The sequence below is a fragment of the Elgaria multicarinata genome, chromosome 2 (genome assembly GCF_023053635.1).
Source record: "Elgaria multicarinata webbii isolate HBS135686 ecotype San Diego chromosome 2, rElgMul1.1.pri, whole genome shotgun sequence".
NCBI lineage: Eukaryota > Metazoa > Chordata > Lepidosauria > Squamata > Anguidae > Elgaria > Elgaria multicarinata.
In genome coordinates this window covers 166,648,644-166,660,643 of record NC_086172.1, presented here as the reverse complement: position 1 = coordinate 166,660,643, position 12,000 = coordinate 166,648,644, and the positions used below count along the sequence as shown (strand labels likewise).

At 43.8% G+C, this 12,000-nt stretch overlaps 1 protein-coding gene and 1 non-coding gene across 3 annotated transcripts; both read right to left on the bottom strand.

Annotated features, from left to right (window-relative positions):
- Nucleotides 1-2,235: 2,235 nt before the first annotated feature.
- Nucleotides 2,236-11,686, bottom strand: EIF5 (eukaryotic translation initiation factor 5). 2 transcript variants are annotated; one of them, XM_063118087.1, is made up of 12 exons: nt 11,578-11,686; nt 11,131-11,372; nt 8,791-9,070; nt 8,591-8,672; nt 7,821-7,993; nt 6,415-6,526; nt 5,285-5,430; nt 4,969-5,124; nt 4,603-4,764; nt 3,967-4,131; nt 3,188-3,325; nt 2,236-2,628 (listed from the first exon to the last, which is right to left on the bottom strand). In XM_063118087.1, exons 3-12 carry the CDS (start codon nt 8,860-8,862, stop codon nt 2,536-2,538), a joined length of 1,299 nt encoding a protein of 432 aa, XP_062974157.1. In that variant the 5' UTR covers nt 8,863-9,070; nt 11,131-11,372; nt 11,578-11,686; the 3' UTR covers nt 2,236-2,535. The 2 variants fall into 2 exon arrangements, with proteins under 2 accessions (XP_062974157.1, XP_062974158.1); XM_063118088.1 differs by lacking the exons at nt 11,131-11,372; nt 11,578-11,686 and adding an exon at nt 10,107-10,192.
- Nucleotides 6,087-6,208, bottom strand: LOC134393828 (small nucleolar RNA SNORA28). Its single transcript, XR_010025113.1, has one exon. It is a non-coding gene; the product is annotated as a small nucleolar RNA SNORA28 (small nucleolar RNA).
- Nucleotides 11,687-12,000: the final 314 nt, after the last annotated feature.

Below are 12,000 nucleotides of genomic sequence, written 5' to 3'. Positions count from 1 at the left end.
GTTAAGCAACAGTGATAATTGTTAAGCAATTGGGTTAAGCAACAGTCCATAGCTAGTGATGGACAAATCTGTCAATCTTAGGTTCTCTCACTTTCTCATTCTTTTTTCAATTTTAACTTTAGTTTCCCTTGAACAATGACCATTTTTTTTAAAAAAATATTTCAAGAAAATCTGTACACTTTGTTGCACACAATTTTGCCACATCTTGTGCAAACAAATGTCCTAATACACGCTAAACAACGATTGTGCAGACAGTCAACTCTGCAGAGTTGGCTATTTCCATTGGTTATTTTGAGGAAATAGTCAACCGTGGGGTGGTTTTTGCCTGACAAATAACACAATAACCAACTGTTGACTATTTAAACAACAGATGACTACTTATACTACCTTGTCTGAACTGAGCCACTAAGTCATGGTTAACATGACATGCTAAGCCATAATGTTCAACTAAAAATGCTTAACTAATGTAGCTTAGCACATCATCTGAACAGGGTTGCAGTGTGATAAAAAGCCTTTGTCCCAGTTCAAGCCACATGATAGGAGCCGTCCTGACAAATTGTGTTCAGCCATTGTGTGTTAAAATCGGTCTTTGAAGTTCCTTTATTCAAGAATGGCCACCTTAAGGTCGTTGAGTGTCCTGGGAGATTGAGTTCCCTACCTGGGATTTGAATCTTGACTTTACCAATACCAGATGTGTCCATTTATTCTTTTGCATAGAAACTAACTTGTTTGCAGTGGAGGTTGGGGGCTCTGATATTGGTGGGGCAGTGAATCCACTCTACACTTGTTAGAACTCTGAAGGAGCTATCCAAGGTGCTGAAACTACTTTGAGGATTGGGCAGGCCACTGGGATTATATCTATTCTTTCTGTGTAGCACCTGGACATGAACCTTCTCACTTTGCAGTAGGAGAGGGGATCAGATCTATACCTGGATACCTGATTCAAAGGACTGTGGTAGAGAATAGAGGCTTCATTCTTCTTGATCGGCACCCCGTCAACTCAACTAGTCTACTTTTGTATTATACTACCCAGGGAGGTGTTCCGTTAAGAGTTCCCCTTGAACAATGGGCTGAAATGGGCTAGGTTGGATTCCCTTTCGCGATTGCTGTCCAGGATTTTCATGAACAAGTCTTCTGGGGTCCATACTAGCCTGCATAAGCATATGTCACTCCTGTCCTCTACAGTAGCTACTTCTGTCTTTCCAGTTGAACGCTGCCCTACACTAACACAAGTGGGTGCTAGTTTCTCAGAAGGAAAAGAAATCTCTCTGTCAACAGCTATTTCAATCTGTAAGTGTGAAAATATGGCAGTATTGTAGAACTTGGATTTTGAGGTGTGTTCATGGTGGAAGTTATGACTTATGTTGTCAGCAGGCGACTTCCGATAGAACATTGTACTTCCATGAGCATTATACAATTGCACAGTAGTGTCCAGAAACTAAACTGGCTTCAGGTACTGGTCCACGCTCAGGTTGATCATGAGGTGAAAGCTGTTTTACGAAATGCTATATATTTTAAAACTGCAAACTTTCCCCCATCATCCTGTGGAAACAGTGCTGTAGGCCCCTCATTGACACTAGGGGAAGAATAGTAGACTTGATTGCAGAACCTTTTGGTACCACCACCATATACTTCCCAAATATATCACCACCTGCTTCCCAAATAATTTGGATCTTCAATCAACAAATTTCACGTATTAGCCAAGCATGTACAATTTATTTATTTAAAATTATTTCTAGGCCACCATGTAGGGTCTTATGAGGATAAACATCACCTACTAGCTAAAATACTGTCATTATGATGGTATGGTCTATGCATGTGAAGGGAAGAGAGCAAGGTCCAGATCATAGAATCATAGAATAGCAGAGTTGGAAGGGGCCTACAAGGCCATCGAGTCCAACCCCCTGCTCAATGCAGGAATCCACCCTAAAGCATCCCTGACAGATGGTAGTCCAGCTGCCTCTTGAATGCCTCTAGTGTGGGAGAGCCCACAAGTGACTGGGGTGTTGAATGAAGCATCTCCCAGTACAGCATTTTACTCTCTGCAGTCTGTACTTGCTCCAGCAATTTAACTTGGGAAAGGGACACATTAAGGGAAGCTGTTCAGATGGGAGACTAAACCTATACATTGCCCCCAATGACTCTGGGCAAGCAAGAGGAAATCCACTCTAGATTGTTTCTCAGCCTGATTAGATAAAATACTAAGTGAATAACCACCAGGAATGTACCATGATAGAAGATTCCAAAACCAAATCCTTTATTTTCACAACTGTATAAATGTGCTCCAAGTATTTATGTCCAAGACAAGTTTAAAAGAAACATGCTGTACAGCAAACTTGGATCAGTTCGCTGGTGTATTAACTCCTCTCATCTGTTAAGCTTAGTTACAATACCAGTCATGGTAAGAGAAATTTGAGTTCAAGAAGTGTAGCACGATGTTTATAGCTATTACAGCTTGTGCACACATGTTGCACTTCTGTCAAGAGATGCAGAGAGAGGTATGCACTGTAACACTGGAAACTAGGTTGCTTCACTTTAAATAGCATCAATATCAATGTCCTCTTCCTTGTTGTTCGCAGTCTTCACAGTTTCAACTTTAGGTACACTGGCAGTCTTGGAGTACACCACCTGCAAGAATATGCAAGTTTAGTTCATGAAACACTGATGCCTCATGTCTGAGTAATTTTTAGAAGGCTGCACATAGCTTGGGGTCGCTTTATGTAGACGGCATGCTATAATACTTATGCCTGTGCAGAAGGAATAAATACTTCTGCTACCTTACCATCAAAGAAATCTACAAAGACCACACGTCTCTTCCACAGTGCATGGGGCTGCTTATATACTGTTGTGTACACACAAAATGGTATAATCTTGCACTGCACTGGTGCTGCACTCAGTAAGTTTAGCCTTTAGTGCAATTTCAACCCAACAACCACAATTCTAGTTAACACAAATGCAGATCCCCTTTCTTGTAAAATTACACTGCCATATTCCAGATGGGTTGGCCTTGAGCCTAGGACTTCTAAGGAGGTCTCACTCAGAAGATTAGAGCTACAAAAGTTGAAGGGGGGGAAAAAGAGCAAAGTACTAATTCCTAGTTTATTTTTAAAACCAGAATCTTTTCAAAATAAAGCTTCCAAGATATAAGGTAACCCACTGCTTGAATACTTGTTAGCTGAAGCTCTACCTCAATATTTTCATCTTCATCCTCTTCTTCCTCATTACCAGATGATTCCTCTTCTGCTTCTTTCAGCCATTTAAGGAATGGCTCTGCTTTGACACGAATTTCTTTGGCAAGCTCTTTAGAGACATATTTCTTCGAGGCCTGCAAAAGAGTGAAGTTAGCAGCTGACAGAGATACTATACCATCAGTTTATTTATTTGCTAAGTTTATGCATAGGGTTGTACAAATATAGAAGTTTCCCTGTTGGTACCATTTAGCATATTTATTTATTTATTTATTTCATTTAATTTCATTTTTATACCGCCCAATAGCCAAAGCTCTCTGGGTGGTTCACAAAATTCATTTGAAGGTTCATCTAGAATAAGTTGCACCAACCATAAAAATAGGAAGAACTTCTAAAATGGTGCTCTATAAAAGACTAATTTTCAGGAAACTACTGAAGTTTTGAGTTTGCTATTTTTTTCTCTTTGCAATTCTTCATCTTTGGATGTAGATTTTGGTTCTTTAGTTTGTAGTATGAAAGTGAATCTGGGTATCTGCCTTCACAACACTGATGGATTTACCGCAATCTCCCTTGCAAGGGAGGATCCTACAAAATACAAGTCCTCCTACTGTCCTTTCTATCAATCTCCTTTTCTTTCTAGAGTCCTAGAGGATCAACAAGGCTTACCCGATGGAAACATTACCACATAATTCAGACACTGTCATCTCAAAGGCAAGACCAGGCTTACAAGCAATTTGATTGCTTGTGAGATATATAGTGATGTCTATTTAATACCAACCTTTTCTGCCCAACCAAAAATGACTTCTTCTTCAAGAAGATCTGCATCATACATTTCCTTCAGGATGTGTGGAATTTTAGAAATCAGCTGAGATTGATGCATGGCTACCACACATTCCAGGCCATGAAGAAGGTATCTTTGAGCTTTCTTGTTGTTGTGACAGAACTATGAAGCGAAGGGGATATGTTAAAACATTAGTCGATTTGTGTAAAATCAGCTTTGTTTTTAAATAACTTGCCTCAACATAGGCAAGTAAGAATTTTACTCAGACAAGTGAGCCAGAAGAGGAACAGTCCCCCACTCTGCATTTCTATGCTGGGTATGGAGGAGTGCACTTTGCATCCTGCCTGCCCAGCAAAGAAACTAAGTGGGCTGCTGGCAGAGACATGGAGGGCTTCACTCTTCCTCTGGCCGTCCACTGCGTTTCCATATTGCATGTGCAGGAGGGGAAGCTCCCCGCTATACATTCTGCACAGTAATCAAGAGGGCTGATGAGAGAGGAAAGGAGGGAAACGGCACCAACACCAATCTTCAAAACTCTTGCAATCTGGCAGAAGATGCAAGGCACTCCTGCCTCTGCCCGCCCCTACTACCACACCCCACTCTTAGCCATGTGAAAACATTGGTAGAACTTACACGCAAGAAATGGCGCCTGTATTTCTTTATCTGTTCTCTTATCTTGTCATCAAAGAGGACTTCAGTCAATACCAGGGGGCCCATAGCTTTAACATCCAGTCTTTCTGCTTCTGCGACAATATCCTTGTCAGAAGATTCTATGACACCTTCTTCCTTCTTTTTCTGAAAAAGAGCAATTTGCTTTAAATCAAATGCTGTACTTACAACATGCTAACCATGTAGTCACCCACACAACTAAATACCTCAACAATTAAGACTAGTTCATTTAATGAAGTGAACCAGCCAGTCTTATTATGAGATAATGCTATTTCAAACTGCATGTTGTAAGAAGTGAGAGGGAACTGAATACACTAATATGCTTTTTACCTTAACAAAGTCAAATAGTATATTGACTCTTTCTTCAATGGTCCTCTCTAGGTCATCAGTCAACGTGAGAACTTTTGCATGATCACTGATTTCATCCATTCTGCGCCTCTGGGCTTCTTCAGTTGTGTCTTCACCCCAGTCATCATCATCATCCTCCTGAAAAGTTTAGAACGTTAATGTAAGAGCAACAGCCACTGTCATGCATCAGTTCATCACATACTTCTCTCTTACTGGAAAGTAATATGCAGGACCAACAACATGGGATATTTATGATCGCACCAAATATTTCTCACCTATTCAAGATTTGGTCACTTACCGCTACATTTGGAGGACTAAGCTCTTCTGGTGGTGCAGACTGTGGCGATGGTGTCTCAGTATTAGACACAGAACCATTCTCTTTATCCTTGCCTTTTCTATTCTTCTTTTCTTTCTCTTTCTTGCCTGTACCAGTCTCACAGCTCTCTGCAAACATTAACAAGTGTCCATTCAGTAGCTGTATTTCAAACAGATGTGAATCTAAGCCTTTGCTAACTTTCCAGTTTCAGTCACAGCTAGCCAACACCTCTAAATATAGATTGAACGGTTCTACCTCACTGAACCAGGTTCTGACAACAAGTACATAGACACATTTTGAGACTGGAGTACAAGAGCAAGCCAAATTGTAAAGCTGTCTTTAGACAGAATATATGGCAAACATCTGACTTTCTAAGAATCAAGAGAATAGAGCAAACTGCTTTTAGCTTCTAGACTATGAAATGGCTTCCTAGAACAGTTCAAAGTTCTAGGATGCAAAAGAATGTGCAGTAAAACTTCACAGGTTATCTTAACAAACTTCAGCACTTTTGAAATAAAAATCCAGACACACCAGAAAAAACACCAGACAAGCTGCACGAAATGATCCATGACTCACAAAAGGGGTGCTACTGCTAGTTGTGACTTTTACTATACCCATCTAGAGATAATACAGCTTGAAATGTCAGCAATACTTGACCAGCCACCAGTAGTGACACGGTAGAAGTACTCTCAGTGGCAGTATTACAAAGCTAAAAGGCAGTCATGAATGAAAGATAACCATCCCACATAGACTACAGTAGGTTTTGCTCATGGAGAAAACTAGGGATGTTAGAGTCTATATAACAGCTGACCTCACCTTAGAGACCACTGGAATAAGTGAGACTATGTTACTGTAGCAAGCTTAAATTGAAGTAGATAACTAGGTATCTACCACAGAGTGTTGCCTGCATAAATTAATCTTAAAACAACATTAACTGAGCATAACTGATGCCTGCTGGGTACTAGAGTAGTTCTAACACTTGACTATGCTGCTTGAAAGATTTCAACTACTTTGCAAATTCCATTAGGAAGAAAATGTTTCTATTTTCTCACCTTTTTACAGGTCAGCACCAAAATGAGAAACAAAAATGAGACACAAATACATTCACTTACCAGGTGGGTTTTTGAGGATGAACGTGCAGAGTTTATGGTTTGTGTCAAGCATGCCTCGATAGCCACAGGCTTTGCAAGAGTTACCAATAGTTTGTTTCCTAGGATTGACATGCTGCCAAAGAAGAACAGTAGTTTAGTATCAGCTACCTTCCTAATATTTTGGAATAAGCAGCTAAAATAGATATGATGTCTTTGCTACTGATAAGCTATAAGTAATATACAGAGTATTTTTATTACACCAAAGCTGTACTAGATTCACCGGCTACCGACCTGCTTTCTGGGCTCAATTAAAAATGCTAGCTTTAACTTTAAAGTTCTAAATGGCTTCGGGCAAGAGTATGGAGGGAGGCAAGACGGATGGACAAATTTACTCTAGATGGCTTTCCCCCACCAACAGCCCAAGACCAACTGCTCTGGGAGTAAGGTCCTGATGACTTGTTTTAATATTGTTCACTGTAATGTTATTGAATCGCTGTAATGTGATTTCATTTGTAAGCTGCTTTGGAAGGATTTCCATCCTTAAAGGTAGATAAAGGAGAGCAGAATCAAACTAGTGCCGCTCTGTCAAGAGAAAGTTTTCACTAGCTGAATTGGGAAGGAGGCAACTGCCTCTCACCCTCCAAAGTACAGGATTACAGTCTAAATTATGATTAGCATTGTAGTGGATATCCACCTGGGTCGATGAGGGCAGCGGACCGCCCCACATCCAGCCCTCACAGGGCCATGTGCCCCCACTCGTCGTCAGGAGGGACCCACGCCTGACTGCATGTGATCCTTCCAGAGTGCTACGGTGCGGGTCCCCCCTTGACTTCTGAGTCACAGCCTTTGTCGCTTTCCCTATTGCGTTAATGCCATTAGAATAGAGGGAGAAACATGCAATTTCCTCGCCTCCCCCAATGGGGGCCTTAAAGGACCTATTAATAGGGCATTTAAAGCCCCCCATCGGCCCCGGGGTGGATTTCCCCCTGCTGAGTTAATGGCAGCTGCCATTAGAGTGGAGGGAGAAAATACCGCCCTCCCCCCACCAATCAGGGCCTTAGTGCAAGGAAGCCTTGCCTTAAGAGGACCATTAAGGCCCCAACCGACGTGGGGTGGGAGGGCGGATGGTAAAGGCTCGTGCAGCCAGGCTCTTTGAAGTCTGTTTCAGCAAGCTCGCAGGGTGGGCCCCAACTGAGCTCCCCAAACCCTAATTATACTATTACTCCATATTTTGCCTGTCCTCTGGTACAAATAAGAGTGTAATGTGTTGCTGGAAACATGTCCTCCAATTAGTGTGATTCTAGCTGAATATTTAGTTCACTTAAGTTTCAGTAAGATGGTTGGATTAGATGCCCTGGTTATACTATTATCTACCTGAAATATACGATTGTGTATATAACTTTTGCCATTCTGAAAGCACCACCTACCAGATCAGTTTCAGGATTCTCACACTCAGGACAGAGAACAAATTTTTTAATGAACCCATCCAACATGTCTTGTAGCTTATTCGCCTCATGAGATCCATTGACAATGTAACGGTCATTCTTAACATCAAACTGGGTCTGCGCTCCCAGCTCACAACCAAAAAATTTGGTGGGATCTTTCAAAAGAATAAAGAAAAGAGAGTTATAAGGCTTTTCAACACTTCCCACAGTCATTTATGATTGCAGAATTAAAAGGATTTCCCCTGACCAAGTTCCTTCCTACATCTGTAGAAGCATTAATAAAATTCTTACGAGCATCAGAACATCTGTAACATAGCTTGTCTTACCGCCAATCATCTTTAAGAACAGCTTTAAAATTTGCACAACATTAATAAGCACCATACATTGCACAGCCAACTCAGCACTGCCTTTTGTAAAATATAGGAAAGCAGAAAATGAGTTTTATGCATTGTGAGAGCGTACTCTGCACACCAGGATTTGTCATCACCACCACGTCAAGCTACATATAGCGTTCTCCTTTCTGCCTTAAGGGCTACTAGCTCCATGAAACAGAAAGGCAAACACCAGTGTGGAAGCAGTATTATGGGTATTATTTGGGTTTCCAGGTTCAAAGGAGAAGTGTAGCAGTAGCAAGCCAGACTTGCAGAAAAAGTGTTAAATAATAAGCTGTTTGCAATCTCTAGGAGATGCATATTTACAGCAATGTACTAAACAAAAGGAAGCCTGAGGAAAAAGTCTATGCACCAACTTACACGTAGGAGGCCGATTAAGCGCCTTTGCAACGTCAACCATGTTGACTATAACTGTCTTTATCCCATTTCCTTTGCCCTCAACCTAGGAAAAAAAGTTTGGTTAAATACATATATCAAGTGCAGTCCAATTCAAGTAACAAATCTTAAGTTTCATGAGTTTTAAATAAGGTGAAACTTAAGATTAACAGTGGAACAGCTACCTTGGCAATCAGACGGGGCATTTTGTAGCGATAGAACTGATCTGAAACACTGCGGTTGACATTGACAGACATTTTGGCTTATTAGTAGCTTTATCAATAAGATGGAGAGATCTTTGATTGCAACTTTTTGGTATCTTCTGTCTGGAGAAGACGTGATGACATAAACGACTGCAAGAGTTCTCGGTCTCTGACATGAAAAATTTTTCGCCACCGAGGCTGTGAGGTTCTTGCTTGTATGCTATATTTCCCCAATACAGGTACCAATGGCTGCGCAACAGCTCTGCAAGATTAAGAAACAAGAAGACTTCTGTTTTAAAATAATATTATGTGGTTATTATTCAGGTAAGGCCCATCCCTTACCAATACATACTGCTTAAAAAAACAGTCAAGTATTATTACTTTACTTTAACTTCCCTTATCCACTCCAGAAGTACCAGTATGTATGAACAAGTAGCACATTTGCATTTACTTTCTGAATAATTCACTGCCTAGTCTAAATGGCTCACAGAAACATTCACACCTTTAAACAGCAACCATTCCAACACAATGAAACTCTACTTGATTATTATGGTGCTTGGAGAAAGGGGCAAGTAAAGAATTACAGCCAAACAAGTGCAAACTGAAGGAAGACAGAATTATAATTACTTGCTCCGTCTAGAACACTATGAACTTGCTACAACTATAAGCCAGCTATGTTACAGACTTCCATTTTTAGATTTGGTAACAGTATGTCACATTTTATTGCCTAGCTACTATACAACTAGCATGAGATAACGTTTTTATTCAAAGCTGCACTAGTTAATATTTAACAGCCAGAAAATCAGTTTAGATTGAAGGTATCTACTATCGTTTTATATGACTCATGTTATATTCAGGGGTGTTCAGTACTGGTGAGTGGATATTGAAATTCCAATATCCACTCACCAGTACAGAACACAATTTGAGGAGGGGGGAAAGTCTCCAGAATCAAGGGGCCACAGCTCTGAAGCAGTTTATCACAGCCTTTAGAAAACATGTGAACCAACTAATTACACAAATCCTTCACAACAAACACAATGGCACCTTTTCCTATTTAAGAGAATCGAGCCTGCTTACTCCCAACAAGAACTCTTTATCAGAGAATGAACTGTCAAGGCTGGGATCTGCCTTCTCCCCTCCACCACATGACTAAAACACGTGCATGCAGCAGCAAGATAAAAGTCCCACCCCAAAAGCCAGTTTAGCCTTTAGGAAAAGTGTGGGAGAAAAAAACAGGGAAAGAAAAACAAGGCAGATCCCACATACAATAAGGGGTGAAGAAAACTCGATTCTTTTACCTGCGAGGGATTAAAGCCATTCACACACCACGAGGCTCTCGCGTATTAAACAGCACTTCCTCTCTTTCTCTAACCCCCCTCCCCTTCACCCCGGTGTCGGAATGACTCAGAAATGCAGCAATTAAGCACTGAGTCAGCCTTAAATAAGAGGCGGTAGCAGCACCGAGCCGCGCAGGCGCCTTTCCCCCTCACCCCCGCCCCTATCACTCTCGGAACCCCCTGGAAGAGGCACACAGAGAGCAGCCCTCGCCCGCCCTCCCCCTTCCCACGCTGCGGGTTTAGGAACTGCGCCACAGCGCGCGCGCGCGCACTCCCCCTCCCCACCCCGGCCGCCTGCTCCTTCGCTCGCTCGCTCCCTTCGCCCCTCCCTCCCGTCACGAGGAAGGAGGCGCGGAAGACCTGGCAGCCGCCATCTTGTGGAGCAACGCGCGCACTGGGGGGGGGAGGCAGGGGGGATGTTGAAGAAGCGGGGAGAGAAAGAAGCCACGACCACCGTCTTTCCCCTTTCCCTTCTCCTCCACTCCCCACCCGCCCATTTCAAGGCAGGGCCCCACCTTCCTAGCAACGGCTCCCCCGGAATTACGCTTTCTTCTTTGGGGAACCAGGGCCGCGGCATCTTGCGCCTTCGCTTCCCAAGAGCCTCATGTTCAGCCCCCCCCCGACCCCTCAGAAAGGTGAAGGGGGTTTTTGGTTGGTTTTGAGGGGAGGTTTTAAAGGCGCTGTGTGAGGGAATAAGCTCCCGCTGGAAAGGAAGCGTGAGGGGGTCGTACCCAGGAGCTGCCCCCCTTCGTTCCCCAAAGCCCTTCCCTCCTCCCGCCGTTTAGTCCTTCAGAGCCGCATCTTTGCGGTCTTCAAAAGGTCACAGTCTGCCCCCGCCCCGCTCCCCTATACACTCCTCGAGATCCCCCTCTGCCAAGCTCCCCCCTCCATATTCCAGCCCAAGAAACGAGAGCCCCTCCCCCCGCCCGCCATCGCCACAGTTACCCGTAAATTCAACCGTCCTCCTCCCCTCAAGTTAACTCACCGTTTTCGTCCAATACAGACATAAACCCAACGCTGCTCGCCCCGGGCTGCGACGAAGCCGAATTGGTGCGAAGAGAACGATGTTGACGGTGGGGTGTCACCGAGCACCCGGACGCTTTTTGGGGATATGTATCCGGTGATCGAAGGCGGAGGAGGCGGACGCCGCAACCGCCAGGAGAGGGGAGGGGGAGTCCGAGCGTCCTGAGGCGGGCGGGATCAGCGGGAGCAGCCGTGCCGGTTACTCTGCCGGGGGGGAAATACAATCAGCTGAGGCAGCATTGTTAGATTGGTGGCGGGGGCGCGCGCCGAGAGGACGGGGGGAGGGGTAAGGCGGGGGCGCGCGCGCAAACACACACAGAGCTGAAACCTGCCGTAGTGGCGGCATTAGGGTGTTAAAAAAAAAGCGAGAGGGGGAGGGGCAGGGCTGTAATGGCCGCCGAGCACTTACCTCTAGAATGTTCTCGCGCCGACTGAACAACACCGTCGCCAAGGCTGGGATCAATCAGCCGCCGCCGCGGCCACGCCTACTCCGCCGCGGTATTGGCTCAACGCTTGACTTCGGTCTGTCTCATTGGTTCCGGTCGCTTGTCACTCAGGATGCTCGGTCACCTCCTCTCGATCGAAGAACTACCAGCGCCCAAAAGGACATCGCGTTTACGAGGCGAGCCCAGGTCTCGCGACAGTTGGCGCTGAGGGAAGAATGAGTCAGTGCTTGGCTGAGGCGAAAGGGGGAGGGGTACAAACAGAGTGGGTCAAGACAGAGTGGGCAGAAAGGCAAAACTTCAAATACATTCTCCAAATCTATTCTAATAAAGATCTTTATAGGCTATTTCTATTATTATATTGAGTATCAGTGACGTACTTAAAACAA